Genomic DNA, 13,828 nt, shown 5'->3' on the forward strand with positions numbered 1-13,828 from the left:
CCCTGGTGGCGCAGTGGTTGAGAACCTGCCTGCTGATGCAGGGGACACGGGTTCGAGCCCTGGTCTGGGAAGATCCCACATGCCGCGGAGCAGCTAGGCCCGTGAGCCACAACTACTGAGCCTGCGCGTCTGGAGCCTGTGCTCCGCAACAAGAGAGGCCGCGACAGTAAGAGGCCCGCGTACCGCGATGAAGGGCGGCCCCCCGCTCGCCGCAACTAGAGAAAGCCCTCACACAGAAACGAAGACCCAACATAGCAAAAATAAATACATAAATAAATAAATTAAATTTTAAAAAAAAGAAGAAAAATGGAATTTTATTCAAGCCAAACTGAGGATTATAACCTGGAAGACAAATAGAAACTGTGAGAATTGTTCCACCTGTTAAAAGTTGAAAGCACAGTCATACATTTTCAAGACAAAGGATTGTACATCAAAATGACATACTGATAATTTGCATAAAGTTCACCAAGGATACATGGTCCAGGTAAGCACATATAAAGTGAGAAGCAAGTCACTATGACCCCCTGCAGAGCTGGTGCCCATTTGGGGCCACTTCTGGTCTCGGACGTTCCTGCCAGGACCAGTGTATTTCCCCTCCCTGGCGACTGGTCCAGAGAGGGCCACGTGATGCCCACCAGGCTGGAAGTTCCTAGCAGGAGGTGGTGAGCAACTGAGGAGAGAGAAGCTCATCCCTCCGAACAGGCACTGCCCCTCCAGCTCCATCCCTCTACACCCTGGCCCTTTCTGTCCCTCCCATGGCCCGCCCCTCCCCTTTATGTCCCTCCAATGGCCCCGCCCCTTTACCTCCCTTCCATGGCCCCACCCCTCCACACCCTGCTCCTTTATGTCCTTCCCCATGGTCCCGCCTCTCCACAGACCCACTCCTTTATGTCCCTCCCCCTGGACCTGCCCCACTCCACCCAAGCTTCCTGACCCTGGCCTGGGTGGTGCAGCATCTGCAGCCCTGATGACGTCAGGGTGCGTGGACTTTACTCCTTTTCCCAGTTTTGCAGGAATTTAGCTTTTATTTCATGTTTTACAGCTACGGAGACTTGTTACAATGCTTTTTATTTAATGCAAATACAAGCGAACAATTAGTTTATGATTTCCAAGTCTGTGTCCTTAAAAAAAAGCAAAACAGAAAAACAGTGGATAAGCTTAATTTGAATTTTCCTAGAAGTAATTCTTAATATTTGTAACTTGATTTATTTGAATTGGTGGATACAAAAGCATAAAGATCATAAAGTTCCCTGGCTTCACCAACAGCCACAAGCAGACCCTGTCTGCTGCACACAGACAGGTCGGGAATGACCTTCACCAACAGACCAAACACATCCGTCATAACCCTCATTCTATAGGCAGGACAGGAGGCGTGGGTGCTTGGGTACAGCTGTCTCCAGAGGCAGAGCTGAGATCCGCCCCGAGCCCCCTGCCCCTGCTGCCCCATGCCCCATAGATCCAGCAAAGTGTGATCCTGTCGGGAGAACCCCACTGAATGTAGAAGCTTGATTCTCAGTTCTGATTACAGTTACCATGTCAGTACTTGTCGGCTTATGAAACAGATTTTCCATTTAGAACTGTTAGCATTAACTACTCACTCAATAATCACAGCCCACCTGTAGGAAAGGGCTCTAAATGTGACCATGCTCTTTGGTAGGTGGGACAGACTGTCAGGCCACCCAACCACATTAGGTTTCATTTGCCCCAGTGATGAGCAGATTTAATGAAGGGCAGCCTTTTCAAAGAATGGTGGACAAAGCTTTGTGTTTTTAAATATAGTGGAAGCTTACGGAAACCACAATGCTCCAGTTATTTCTGGTAATCAGTTTGTTTTTTTCTGGGTTAGGGGGTCTACACAGCCAGGATAGCCAGTATAGCACATGCTTTGTGACTGAGGATTGACTTTACTAAGTGATGATCACCAAGAGTCCCTGGGGCCAGTCAGCTAACACGGATGCCTAATAGCGCTGAAATAATGCTGGGGGCCACTAAAAACAGCCCTTTGCAAAGAGGTTTCAGTTTTTCATTCGCGAAGCAAATCAAGCTCCCTAATTAGCTACGACACAGCTGGAAAGCTCAGCCCCTACTACCCTGCAAGCCCTGCCTTGGCTTCCCTGCCCGACCTCCGTCTCTGCTACAGGAACAGCCCGGCTGCTTTCTCTAGTTCATTCGTGTTCAAAGAACTCATGGCAGGCAGTGGTAACCATGGCAACAAAAGCCATAAATTCCTGGAAGTCGCATTCACCATCTCCATCGCTGTCCAGTGTTTCCATGACTTTGTCCACAACCTCCTGCTCTTTGATTTCCTAAGAGAAATAAGAGCAGTTGTCCAGCTTGTTGCTCAATGAAATTTAAGGATATCAAAACATGATCAGGAGTTGGCTGGCTTTAATAATTTGTATCAGAAACAACCTCAGACACGAAATGAAAAATGCCAGAAAGGACTTGTCCTGTGACCAGGAGGCTGTTGGCTGGCAGAAGTCTCTGGGGGTCTGAGCCTTCTTTTCCACCTTCCTTTAGGTCCAGTGGGGCCTGGCCTACTTAAAGACTGAATGGAACAGCCAAGATCTGAAAAGCTGCGGGTTGTTTGTGTTAAAATACCCAGAAAAGAATAGTACGGTCTAGATCAGCCTGAGCATGTTACATGCAAATGTCTGAACTTTTGGCCCCTGTAAGTTTTTCATTGCGTCTGTGTGTAGAAGGCCCTATAGTGAGGGCTTCCAGTGGATTTTCATGTTTTGAAAGCGGTTTTTGGCTGAAATAACTCTGGGGAACATGCCCTAAATTTATTAACTTCTGTGTCTTTTTGCCACTTGAGTTGCCTTCCAGGTGTCCTGGGACTTTTCCTGACATTCTGCCCAACATGCAGCCAAGTGAGTGGTGAAAGAGTCTCAGAGGAACGGACACAGTGAAGGCAAGATGTACGCTGAGCGGAATGTTCTGAATAACCAGTCCTCAGGGCAGGAGAGCGGGGCCTGAAGAAGTTGAGTGTAATGTACAGTGGCTGCCTTGGATATAAAACATGTAAAAGGTTGAGATTCCTGTGGGCATTGGGGTAGGACCTATACACAACTGCTAAAAGATTAATTTCAATTACATGATAGATTTGCCTCCAGACAGAAACTACCTCATAAAACCAGGCCAGCAATGTTCATGATACCTTGAAACACTTACTGTGAATTACTTACCTTTTACAAATTGTGGTTCCCACATGCTAAGCTTTTTCTATGTTTTAAATCAATAATTAATGACAGTAGCTGCACTCGTTGAGCCACACTTGACAAGCACTGTCTCATTTCATCCTTTCAACAATTCGTTTTATGGAAGAATCGGGGACCTTCTTCTGATTGTGAGGTTACGAGGCAGAATCGGGGGGACCAGGTAAGTGAAAGCGTGCATGGGGCAGCTGCCACTAGGTGAACTTGGACGCCTGAGAACACCAGCCCTGGAATCAGACTAGAGGGTCCCACCCCAAGCCTGCAGGCCACTTCCTCTGCCAATGGGGTGTTTGGGCGGGGCGGGGACAGTGGGGCGGGAGGAGCCCTGCAGACATGGGACATGGAGCCTGGGGCTTGTCTTACACGGTGGCCCAGCCTGCCCAGGACGACAGCTGTCCACCACTGTGTGGCAGGGCCCTGGCCTGGGGCTCTAGTATCTTCCCCGGAATTAGCTCTTGGTCAGACACTAGTGCACTGGTTCATGGTCTGGCCATTTCCTCTGTGTGTGACTGGTCACTTCAGTGACCTTGGTTCTGGGCACCAAGGGAAGGTCAGGCACCAGGTGGACTGCAGTTTATTGCCTCGAGGACACGGGGCTCATGCCACAGAGATAATGCGTGTGGCTGATCCCAGGGCAGCGGAGGCAGCGGCTGGGGAAGCCTGGACACACGTCCACCAGAGCAGGAGCTGCCAGGGCAGGACGGGGCTCATTGGGCACCCTCACGCAGCTTCTCAAGTTCCCCTCCAAGGCCCCTGGCCCCACAGAGCCCCCTGCGAGGCCCCGGGGCCTCTCTTGTGAGCAGCTTGTGGCCACTCAGTGATGCACCAGGTTGTGGGGCCTGTGTCTCTCCCAGCATCGACCGAGCTGAGAGCTCAGTAACGTCTGCTGTGTGAACGGCATCTTATCACCATGTAACCACGTAGGAAAAGCCGAAACAGTCCTTTTCCCAAGAACAAAAGCTTTAACTATGACATTGCAAACAAAAGCTTATTTTTAACAGCCTTCTTATATGTTCACTGTGACCCATGATAAGTCATGAGTATATTTCCCATCCCATTTTGTCATCTTTATTTATTTATTTTTTATTTATTTTTTTTGCGGTACGTGGGCCTCTCACTGATGTGGCCTCTCCCGTTGCGGAGCACAGGCTCTGGACGCGCAGGCCCAGCGGCCATGGCTCAGGGGCCCAGCCGCTCCGTGGCATGTGGGATCTTCCCGGACCGGGGCACGAACCCGTGTCCCCTGCATCGGCAGGCGGACTCTCAACCACTGCGCCACCAGGGAAGCCCTTGTTTCTTTTTTTTTTTTTGTCTTTTTTTTTTTTTTTTTGTCATCGTTATTGCTGTACATCCTTGGATTTCTCAGAGAAAAGGCAGTGTTATTTGGAACCTGTACTTTTGCATTTGAGACAGCAGTCTTTCCTTGATGCTCCTACTGCACACAAAATGAATACGGTGGGACCTACCTAAGCCAGCCTCTGTACTGAGGGCTCACCAGTGCAAACACGTTTTCAGAAACAACCTAGGAGTCCTGACACTGACCTGGAACCACCTTCAGGGCAGCTCAGAAGGGAAAGTGGGCAGGTGGTTTTACAAGCGGACAGGAGAGCAGATTAACCTGTCAGTTTTAAAAAGCAAGACTCACCTCTAAAAAGTGGGAAAGCTCATTGTTGATGAGCTCCTTGAGTTCGGACTTCTTCAGCTTGTGCTTGTCACCTTCCCTTCCGGAATATTGATGGAAGACGTCAATTAGGGCCACCATGGCCTTCTCCAGCTCAGACATCCTGGGGGCCACAAAGAAAGATGCCTTCTAGCACAGAACAGTTAAGGTGTTACCTACTCAGACCTCAGCCCCCAGGGGGCACGACGGCCTCGGCTCACCTCCCCTTTTGGGCTCAGAGTGGTGCATCTCTCCAGTCACCCCTTGGGGCCACTCTTCCCCACCCCCGCTCTGTTTACTCTGTTCCCACGCCCTCTGGCTTCTGGTTGGTTTGGCCAATGGGAAACTTCAGCCAAAATACAGAGGCAGAGCAGTGAAGGGGCTTCGGACTGACTCCTTCCACCACCCCCACCCGAGGCCCCCTCTGCCCTGGCTCCGAGATGAGAGGACAGAGCAGGGGAGCAAGCTGTTAGAATGAACTGCGGTGACTAGGAACCGGATGAGGATACGAAAGTCAATAGGATCCGTGTGTTCTGTCAAGAACAATGAGGAAACATAGTGGCAAAGTCTTCTTATTTTGCAGCAGCACACATGTATTACTAAGAATAAGTTTAGCAAGAAAAGTGCAGGTCCTTCCAAAAGACACTGAGGGCATAAAATGTAGGAACTTACTTCCCTTCGAATGGATATATAAATTTAGCTCATTTTTTAAAACTCATTTTTAACAAAAATGTCTCTGGCATTTTTTTGTTTTTTGGATGGGTGAGGAACAGCTGTAAAATTCAACTGGAAAAATAAATATGATAGAATTGCCACAAATTATTTTGAAAATGAAGATGAAGAAAAGGTACCTTGACTACCAGAAACAAACATGTATCTTACGGTCGTCTGATGAAGCTGTTGTAGGGAGAAAAGTTGCCACCCCAAATGTCTCTTTGGCATGCAGATTATTTTGGGCTGAAAACGATCCAGGCCCTGAAGTTTCAGGAAGAAACAATGACCTTCCCCTTAGCTGCCTGAATCAGAGCTTAGATGGAGGGCCTGTTACAGGAATGGAGTACTCACTAGAGATGTCAGCAAAGAATACGGGCCAAGGGTGGGTCGGGGAACTCTTAGAGATCTGAGTCCACTCTGTGTCCCATCGCCTCTTCATGGCGCAGCAAACACTGCTTTACCAAACATGTGCTTTTCCATCTCCGTCTGAATTGCTTTCCTCCCCTTTGAACTGCCAGACGCCACCCCACCCCCCAACAGCCTCCTTTGTCTTTAGCTGATCATGGTATTTAAGGTGAAGGACGGTCTGGGGCGTTTTTGTGAGTGACTCAGTCTTCCTGGGTCTCTCCCATGTATGCATGTTATTAAACTATGGTTTGAGTTTCTTCTGTTAACCTGTCTCACGTCTATTTAATTCTTAGACCGGCCAGAAGAACCTAGAAGGGTGGAGGAAAATGTCTTCCTCCCCGACACCAGCCCTGAAGCCAGAACAAATGGGCCGGAGGCTGGGCCACCGCCAGGCACTTGGTATTCATGGAGGCGTCGCCATCCCCTTCTCGGCACTTATCGAAGCAGGAGGCTTCCATCTCCCGTCCCAGCGCATACCTTATACCGTGGCCTGCAACCTAAGGAAACAGCTGTTCAACCCTGGGAATCAGGCAGTTTACAAAGGACTGCTTGTCAATTGTTTCACAAAACTGAGACACTCAGCGAGAGAAATTGCCAACTTTTGGCCTTGAGTTCTAATCATTAAGGAATCTTTGCAATGTCATAGTTAAAAATAAATAAAAGAATTATGTCTAATTTTTGCAAAACCATTCCTGGGTTGAATATCATTTGCATCTTAAAAATAAATTGGAATATAACATTTAAATTCTTATTTTTATTTCTGATTTTCAAATGAAAAAGGATTGAGGATTTTGGCCTTGGCCTCTGATCTTTGCTAAATTCACTAAATTCACTTTGCTAAATTCACTCGTTGGGGAGCCAAGCAAAGTCTACTGCTAATCAGTAGACTTTGTTTTGCTCTAAGTCCCTAAAAATCAGATATACCACACATAGAATAATGCAGATGGATTAAAATCTTCAGCATTTCATACTTTCTTGTCCTTTGCATTCGTTTTCAATTATTAATTTTTTTTAAAACAAGAAACTTTTGCGTGATCCTTTCGCTTCTCGAGCTTCATGATGACTTGGGGGAGGGGAGGCTAAATTACTCTGTGTGAAGTATGACTAGCGGGGTTTCTTCTAAACGAAAGGCATAAAATATATATCCCACGTGTGAAAACTCCATAAAATGTGATTTTCTTCATAACCACACTACAAATTAACTTTTTAAAGTTTTTCCTGTTAAATTCTTCCCAATTGATGGTTAAAGGCTGTCTTTTAAGAGAAATGGAAATCAAATATCCATGTTTCCCTTTCACTTCATTCCATGAATGTTCTACATTAACCTTTTATTTCGAAAGCAAGAGAACTTTTGGGGGTTAACTCCTCAGAAGGACACATCACACAAGATGTGAGAGTCCCTCTGGGCAAGTGGCCCGATCTTCCCAAGAAACTGCAAGACTGAAGAAGGTTAAACCCGCCATAAACCGCAATTTCTTGGGCTCGATGTGTAATTTACTTGCAAAGACCTCCTCACTTGCCATGTATTGTGGTTTCTGCACGGCGTCCAGGGGGGCCTGACATTTGCTCAGAGAAAGGGGAAGACCGGAGCATCAGGCCGCCTGTCCTTCTCCGCGGAGGGACGCAAACCCCTGGTCCTCAAAGAGTTAAGGAAGAGGCCTGTTTGCAGCAATCACCTGAGCCACAAGACGTGACGTTTCCCCGACTTGTGGCGACAAAAACAAGCAGAATGGACCTCTAGCTGCCCCCAGTTGAGGGAGCCGTGTCCACAAAGCAGTAGTAAGATTCACACTTTTGAAACGCTGCCAATTATCCTAAAGGGGTTTTTTAACTACCACCCAGTTCCCAAGCCCACCCTCCGGGCCCTGCCCCCAAAAGACCAGAGCAGGTTCCCCTGAGTGTCCTCACGTCAGTGGTCCTTGGTTGTCGCTCCTGGAACCTCCCGGCTGCCGCGTCCTGAGTCGCAGGCGTGGGGCGGAGGCAGCCTCTTATTCGTTCCCGGGCGGGGGCAGGGCCGGCACGGTCCCTCTGCGGGCCAGGCAGCCAATGGGGGACGAGGGCGGGGCGGGGGCGGGGCCGGCGCCCGTTCCCCCTGCGGGCCAGGCAGCCAATGGGGGACGAGGGCGGGGGGCGGGGGCGGCGCGTCAGCTGGCTCCGCAGCCGGTGGGGGCGGGGGGCGGGGGGCGGGGGGTGCTGGGGCTGCCGGGCTGCACACAGGGCCGCATTGACGGCGCCACCGGGCACTCGTTGGGGAGCCAAGCCTGCACTCGGGCCAAGGAAGAAAAAGGCCCGTGGGGCAGAAAGCGGGGAGTCAGCTTTTTGTGCTGTTTTTAAATTTATGCATGAATATTGATGTTCCTCTAAAGGCAAGGATGGGGGTGGGGAGAGGAGACGAACTATTGATTGAAACCGACAAAGCAAATGTGCAGCCAAGCGCAGGCTGAATGCGAGGGAATCAGGGCCCGCGAGCCGGTTTCCAGTGGGGAGACCCCTGAGCTTCGCCCCTGCTCTGGCCCCACTAACCGTCAGGCGGGGCACCTGTGGATATCAGTATCCCGAGCTAAGCCACTGGCCCAGCGTTTGCAGGGACTGAAATGTGGGGCGAATAGTTTAATATGATCGCGGGCACATGCCAGGCCCACCCGAAGGCCTCCCCATCCCGCCGGGGTGAGTGGCCGCAGACTGTCAGAGCTGGACAGTGCCCAGGCACGTCCTGTCCAAATGTTCCGGTTTAGGGGAGGTGCAGGCAGGGGTCCCTCGCCGAGGCCTCACAACCAGCCAAGGTAAGTCAAGTCCAGACTCCCCACTGCCGTCTTGAGAGGCTCCCTACAGGCCTTCCTTTAGACAAATTATACAAAGCGCACTGGCCCCAGACTCATCAAAGGACGTCTGAACCCGAATCAGGCCCTCTGCTGACTTGGGTTCACAGTGGCCGCGGAAGGATCAGCACACAATGTCTGTGGACACAGCTGTCTTGTTCTTGGGACTTTCACTAGCTTTCCCTATCACAATGGATACCTGTAGGGGAGCCAGCGAGGGGATTCTGCAGTGGCCAAGCATGTCTGTCTTGACTGTACATTCAGGAGCTAAGAAGTAACTACAGGGGTGCTCTGTGCACCAGCTGGGCCCCCCGTGAGTGTGTTGAGACTCCCCCTGACCACCAGAGAGTCCTCCTTTGACTGGTGAGTCCAGGGCCAGTTTGCGGCCCCAGGACTTAGCATCAACTCAGAGCCCGTATCTGAGGATGCCATCCTGGGGGCCTCACAGCACCTGAAAGCCCGTCTCATCCCGATGGGTGGCCCCTCTCCTCCCTGTGGGCCCTGGAACCGGGCGGGACACAGCCTGCCCTTGGCTGTCCCAGGAGGCCGATGTTTGCGCCCAGAGGGCAGGCCCTGCGCTCAGCAGTCCAGTAGTTGGATGAGAGAATTCCAAACTATTTTTTTTACTCCTGAGGGAGCAGGCTAAAGTTTTTCTTGTGCACACTGAAGGGCAGACCCAGAGATCAGGACGTGGCTAAGGCCCACAGGGGTGGTGCCTGGCACCCATGTGAAGCCCCCAGAGCACAGCTGCTCCTTCCTCGGAGGCGGGCAAGTTCTGTGCTTCCCCGAACAAGCCTGCTCTGCCTGTGGGGCAGCTGAGGAAGTAGGGCCAAAGCACGTGGCTCAGGTCCCAGCTACGGGGTGTGGGGACAGGCTGGGGACCAGGCCGGTCAACTCAAACCCAAGGCTCACAGCCCAAGCTATTTCCAGGCCATACTTCTGGGACAACTTTCCCTTATCATGAGCGTGAACCAGAAGCTGTGCGTCACCCCTGGGAAACTAATGCCCCGATCAAAGGGTTGGCACAGCAGGGGGCGATGCTGATCACAAACCCATTTAACCTGCCACTTTGGTCTGTGCAGAAGCCACTGGGTCTGGGAGGCTGGCTGTGGACTCTTAAGAAAAGCAACCACCCTCAGCTTCGACTGCAGCTGCTGTGTGCCAGGTGAGGTGTCTCCCACAGAGAAAGTCGACACGGCCCCGGCGCTTGGTGTGCAGCTGTGGACTCACTAATGCCTTTTTCTTCAAACCAGCTTCCAAGGACCACCAGCAGCAGTTTGCTCTCACCTGTCAGGGCCAGAGGTGCACCCTCAGTGTCACCCCAGGGACATGTCAGTTCTGCTCTAGGCCAGACACTGTCTGCAGAGACCTGGACCACCCGTGGGCCGCTCTGCTGATGACAGTGTGCTGACTGGGTCTGAAGGAAGTGGCAAGTACTGTAGATGCCTCAGCAAGACGTATAGAAACTAGAGAGTGGAGATAAGCCCCGCAGAAATGTCGGGCCCACCACCTCAGAGGAGCCCCTGGGGCTCCAGTGGTGCAGGACACATTGAAATATCCCCTTCAAGTGAAAGACAAATTGCTGCATCTTGCACCACCTGCCAGGAAAAGAAGCACAGCATTTAGTTGGGGTTTGGGGAAATGACATATGCCATGTACTACATTTGCACGTGCTATTTCACCCATGAGGCTGGCAGTGCCAAGTGGGGACCAGAGCAGATTTAGGCTGTGGTACAAGCTGCTTCACCATTAGTTCTCAGGACCCAGCAGGTCCGATGGTATTCAGCGCGTCTACGGTGCACTGGGATCGGCACGGACGCTCTGACAAGCACCAGCGGGAGATCCTAGCACAGGACTCTGGAAGGTCAGTGCCCTCTTTGGCAGCTAATGAGTCTCATTTCAAGAACAGCTTCTGCCTTGCTGTTGGGCCTTAGTGGAGGCTCCCAAGCACCTAACCCAGGGACCTAACCTAGGGCTGGGTGTGTCACAGCAGCGCCCCATCAAATGCAAAGCGCAGGAAATGTGCGTAGGCGCTCAGACTCCTGTGGCGTCGCCTCCGCTCTCAATCCACGCCCGGGGTCTCCAGGCTGTTTCTTACAACCAACTGGCTGTGGAAGAAAGAGCTTGAGCCTGCTTTACGGGGGGTCTGCATGACATGCTGGGACCACCCCGAAGTGGACAGAAGCAGCCCTGCAGCCCCACCCAAGGCTTACCCGGAAGGACACAGTGAAGGGAAGTCCTCTCAGGGCAGAACTTGGAGTGGGTTGTTTGGCTGTCCATTGTCAGGAGTGAGACGTGGCTGGAGCAGGGATCTGTATTAATTCATGGGTGGTTGCTGATGATTTGGTTGGTCAGCAACCTGGAAGGAACAGGATTGGAAAATTGGTCCAAGGAAGGCTCTGGAAGAGGTGTGGGGATGGACCTCTCTGAAGGAGCAGAGTCTGTGGACACATTCGTGTTCCAGGCGGATGCCCACCGATGGGTGTGCCCTGCAGAAGAGCCTCTTAATAATCAGGTGAAGAATGACCGCCCCATGGGTGTCAGCTAGCGCCTACTGCAGCCACTCCAGGGCTCACTCGATGTGTCCACAAACAAAGTGGCCACGTGGCAGGGGTGGAGGCGCGCAGGACTCAGCAACACGCACTCCCCTCACGGAAGCTGGCCCGGCCACTGCTGCCGCTGAGTGCCCGGTCTGCCGGCAGCCAAGACGAACGCTGAGTCCCATGGTGACCGCCAGATGCCTGGGGGCAGGTGGATTACATTGGACCTCTTCCATCATAGAAGGGGCGGAGATCTGACCTCACTGGAATAAACATACACTCTGGGTATGGAAGACGTTCCTGCCTGCACTGCTGCTGCCGGCACCAGCATCCATGACCTCCCAGGGCCTCCACTGCGTCTGAGCCGGGGACTCAATTCCCAGCAAAGGAAGAGCAGTCTTACCACACATCCCGTCACCCAGCAGTGGCTGACCCGGTTGAAAGCTGGAACAGCTTCTTGAAGAGTTGGTTATAACGCCGGAAGGGAGGGAGGCAACACCCTGAAAGGGTGTAGGATATGACCCATACTTTGAGTTAGGGACCATTATATGGTGCTGTGTCCCCCAGAGCCAGAATGCATGGGTGTGGGAGTCGAGAATTAGAAGTATGAGTGGTCCTCTCACTGGTACACTTCATAACCTCCTTGCAGAACTTTTGTTTCTTGTCCTGGCAGCTTTGAGATGGTTTGGAAATTTTACTCTCCAGAGGGGAAGGCTTCCACCAGGGCTCAGAGCAATGGTCCCACTGACCTGGAAGCTGAGATTTTGCCACTGGCCACTTTGGGTTCCTTATGCCTCTGAACCAACAAGCAAAAACAGGGTTAATCCATTGGCTTGAGTGATTGAGCCCAATTACCAAGGTGGGGAGTTGTGTTACTGCTACATGACGGTGGCAGGGAGGACTTTGGAACCTGGGGATTCTCGGGGGCTCCTTTTAATACTTCCACCACCAGTAGTAACGGTTAATGAAAAAACAGAGCGACCAAAACATGAATTATCAGTAATTAACTAAAGCAGGAGTATTGAGGACCCAGCCTGCTCAGGAATGAAGGTTTGGTCACTCCGTCCAATAAGGAACCCAGAGCAGGTTCTTGCTGAGGGCCGGGAGAGATGGGATGGGTAGTTGGAGAAGGAAGCCACGCATGTCGACCAGGACCTCAGGACCGGTTACACGGATGGAGGCTGCAGCAGATGAGCATGTGTTTTGCTTGTTATATGTTGTGTTTATCTACTAACCATTTTCTTTTCTCTGCATCTCCGTTTTTATTTTACAAACAAGTTGTTGGAGGTTAGCATTTCAGTTTAATCTTTAGGTAACAATTTTCTGTGGAACGGTGGGTTTGAGGACTGATCAACACAGCCAGCGATGGACACAATAACTGTACGACTGTGCATCTTCTCATTGGGGGAGGAACCAGCTCACTTGTAACAAAGAGACCTGTGTCTTCTGGGGCTGCTTCAGTTGCTGAAAGGGAGTCCAGACGTGTGTAGAATGTTGCTGGTGGATGTTGAGTACCAAACGGGGGCGCCTGTTGTGAATTCATTGCCTCTTGGGTCCGGCTGCCTTCAGCGTCCTCTAATCAGGCCTCCTGGCGGGGAGCCTGGTGTTGTGCTTTGGAGGGAGGGCCTTCGAGGCCCTGCGTGGGGAAGGAGCTTCTCTCCTCCTCCTGGTGGAGCACGTTTGCCTGTCCTGTCCTGCTTCACCATCCTTCACAGCATCTCCTGGCGCTGGGCTCCAGGACGTGGCCAGCGAGGGCTGCCCTTGCTGCCCTTGCAGCCTGGCCTGGCGTGGCGGCCGCTTCGCCCTGGTTCTTTGACACATGGACTCCAGACACTGCATTCACATCAGCCCCTCCCCTGCGGCCCTTTAGATTCCTCTGTGCAGTACTGTCCGATTGTAGGTTCATAATTCTTTATGTTACACTTGCCCTGTTTGAATTCCTGTGTGGTTTCTGTCTCTTGATTAGAACCAGGCTGATACACTATGTAACAAGGAAAATCAAAGCTTTATTAATTTTTTACTACGCTTTTATTAGTCTAAAGTGGTTTCAACACAACATTGTTATACAACCGTGCTCCAATATCAAATAAAAATTAAAAAAACAATGGCCACCTGAAAGAATAAAATAAAATGATTTCAAAACAAAAGATTTAAAAGATGCTCTAAGGAAAGAGTAAACTTGGCAGAAGGGACAAAGTGGAGGGAAAAAGGCACTGATGCCAGAAATCAAGTGTTAAGTTTTGAGTGTATAAAATCCCCCAAACGACGTGCTGCGAGCTGTTTTTACCAACAGAAAACACTTCTGACACCCCGTGTGTGGGCTTTTCCCCACAGCAAGCCACTCTCCTATACCAGCTGGGTGTCGTACAATCTAAGTCCATTCTGACAGCATCCACCACAGGTTAGGGGCTCAGTCCCACAGGACTGCCCCCTTCAGCGGCCACTGCAAGACCCTGGCCATGGACGGCC

At 51.2% G+C, this 13,828-nt stretch overlaps 1 protein-coding gene across 1 annotated transcript; it reads right to left on the reverse strand.

Moving 5' to 3' along the window:
* Positions 1 to 840: 840 nt before the first annotated feature.
* S100B (S100 calcium binding protein B) lies at positions 841 to 7,967 on the reverse strand. Its single transcript, XM_082655183.1, has 3 exons — positions 7,909 to 7,967; positions 4,864 to 5,002; positions 841 to 2,306 (listed from the first exon to the last, which is right to left on the reverse strand). Exons 2-3 carry the CDS (start codon positions 4,999 to 5,001, stop codon positions 2,166 to 2,168), a joined length of 279 nt encoding a protein of 92 aa, XP_082511309.1. The 5' UTR covers position 5,002; positions 7,909 to 7,967; the 3' UTR covers positions 841 to 2,165.
* Positions 7,968 to 13,828: the final 5,861 nt, after the last annotated feature.

Source organism: Grampus griseus, assembly GCF_964374135.1.
Source record: "Grampus griseus genome assembly, chromosome: 5".
In the NCBI taxonomy this organism is placed as follows: Eukaryota; Metazoa; Chordata; class Mammalia; order Artiodactyla; family Delphinidae; genus Grampus; species Grampus griseus.

What these genes read in the sequence shown, in the direction of transcription:
- S100B (XM_082655183.1), bottom strand. Translation starts at nt 5,001, where the DNA reads ATGTCTGAGCTGGAGAAGGCCATGGTGGCCCTAATTGACGTCTTCCAT. An exon ending in AGCTTTCCCACTTTTTAGAG is followed by an intron (nt 2,307 to 4,863) that starts GTGAGTCTTGCT and finishes TATTTCTCTTAG; the next exon opens with GAAATCAAAGAGCAGGAGGT.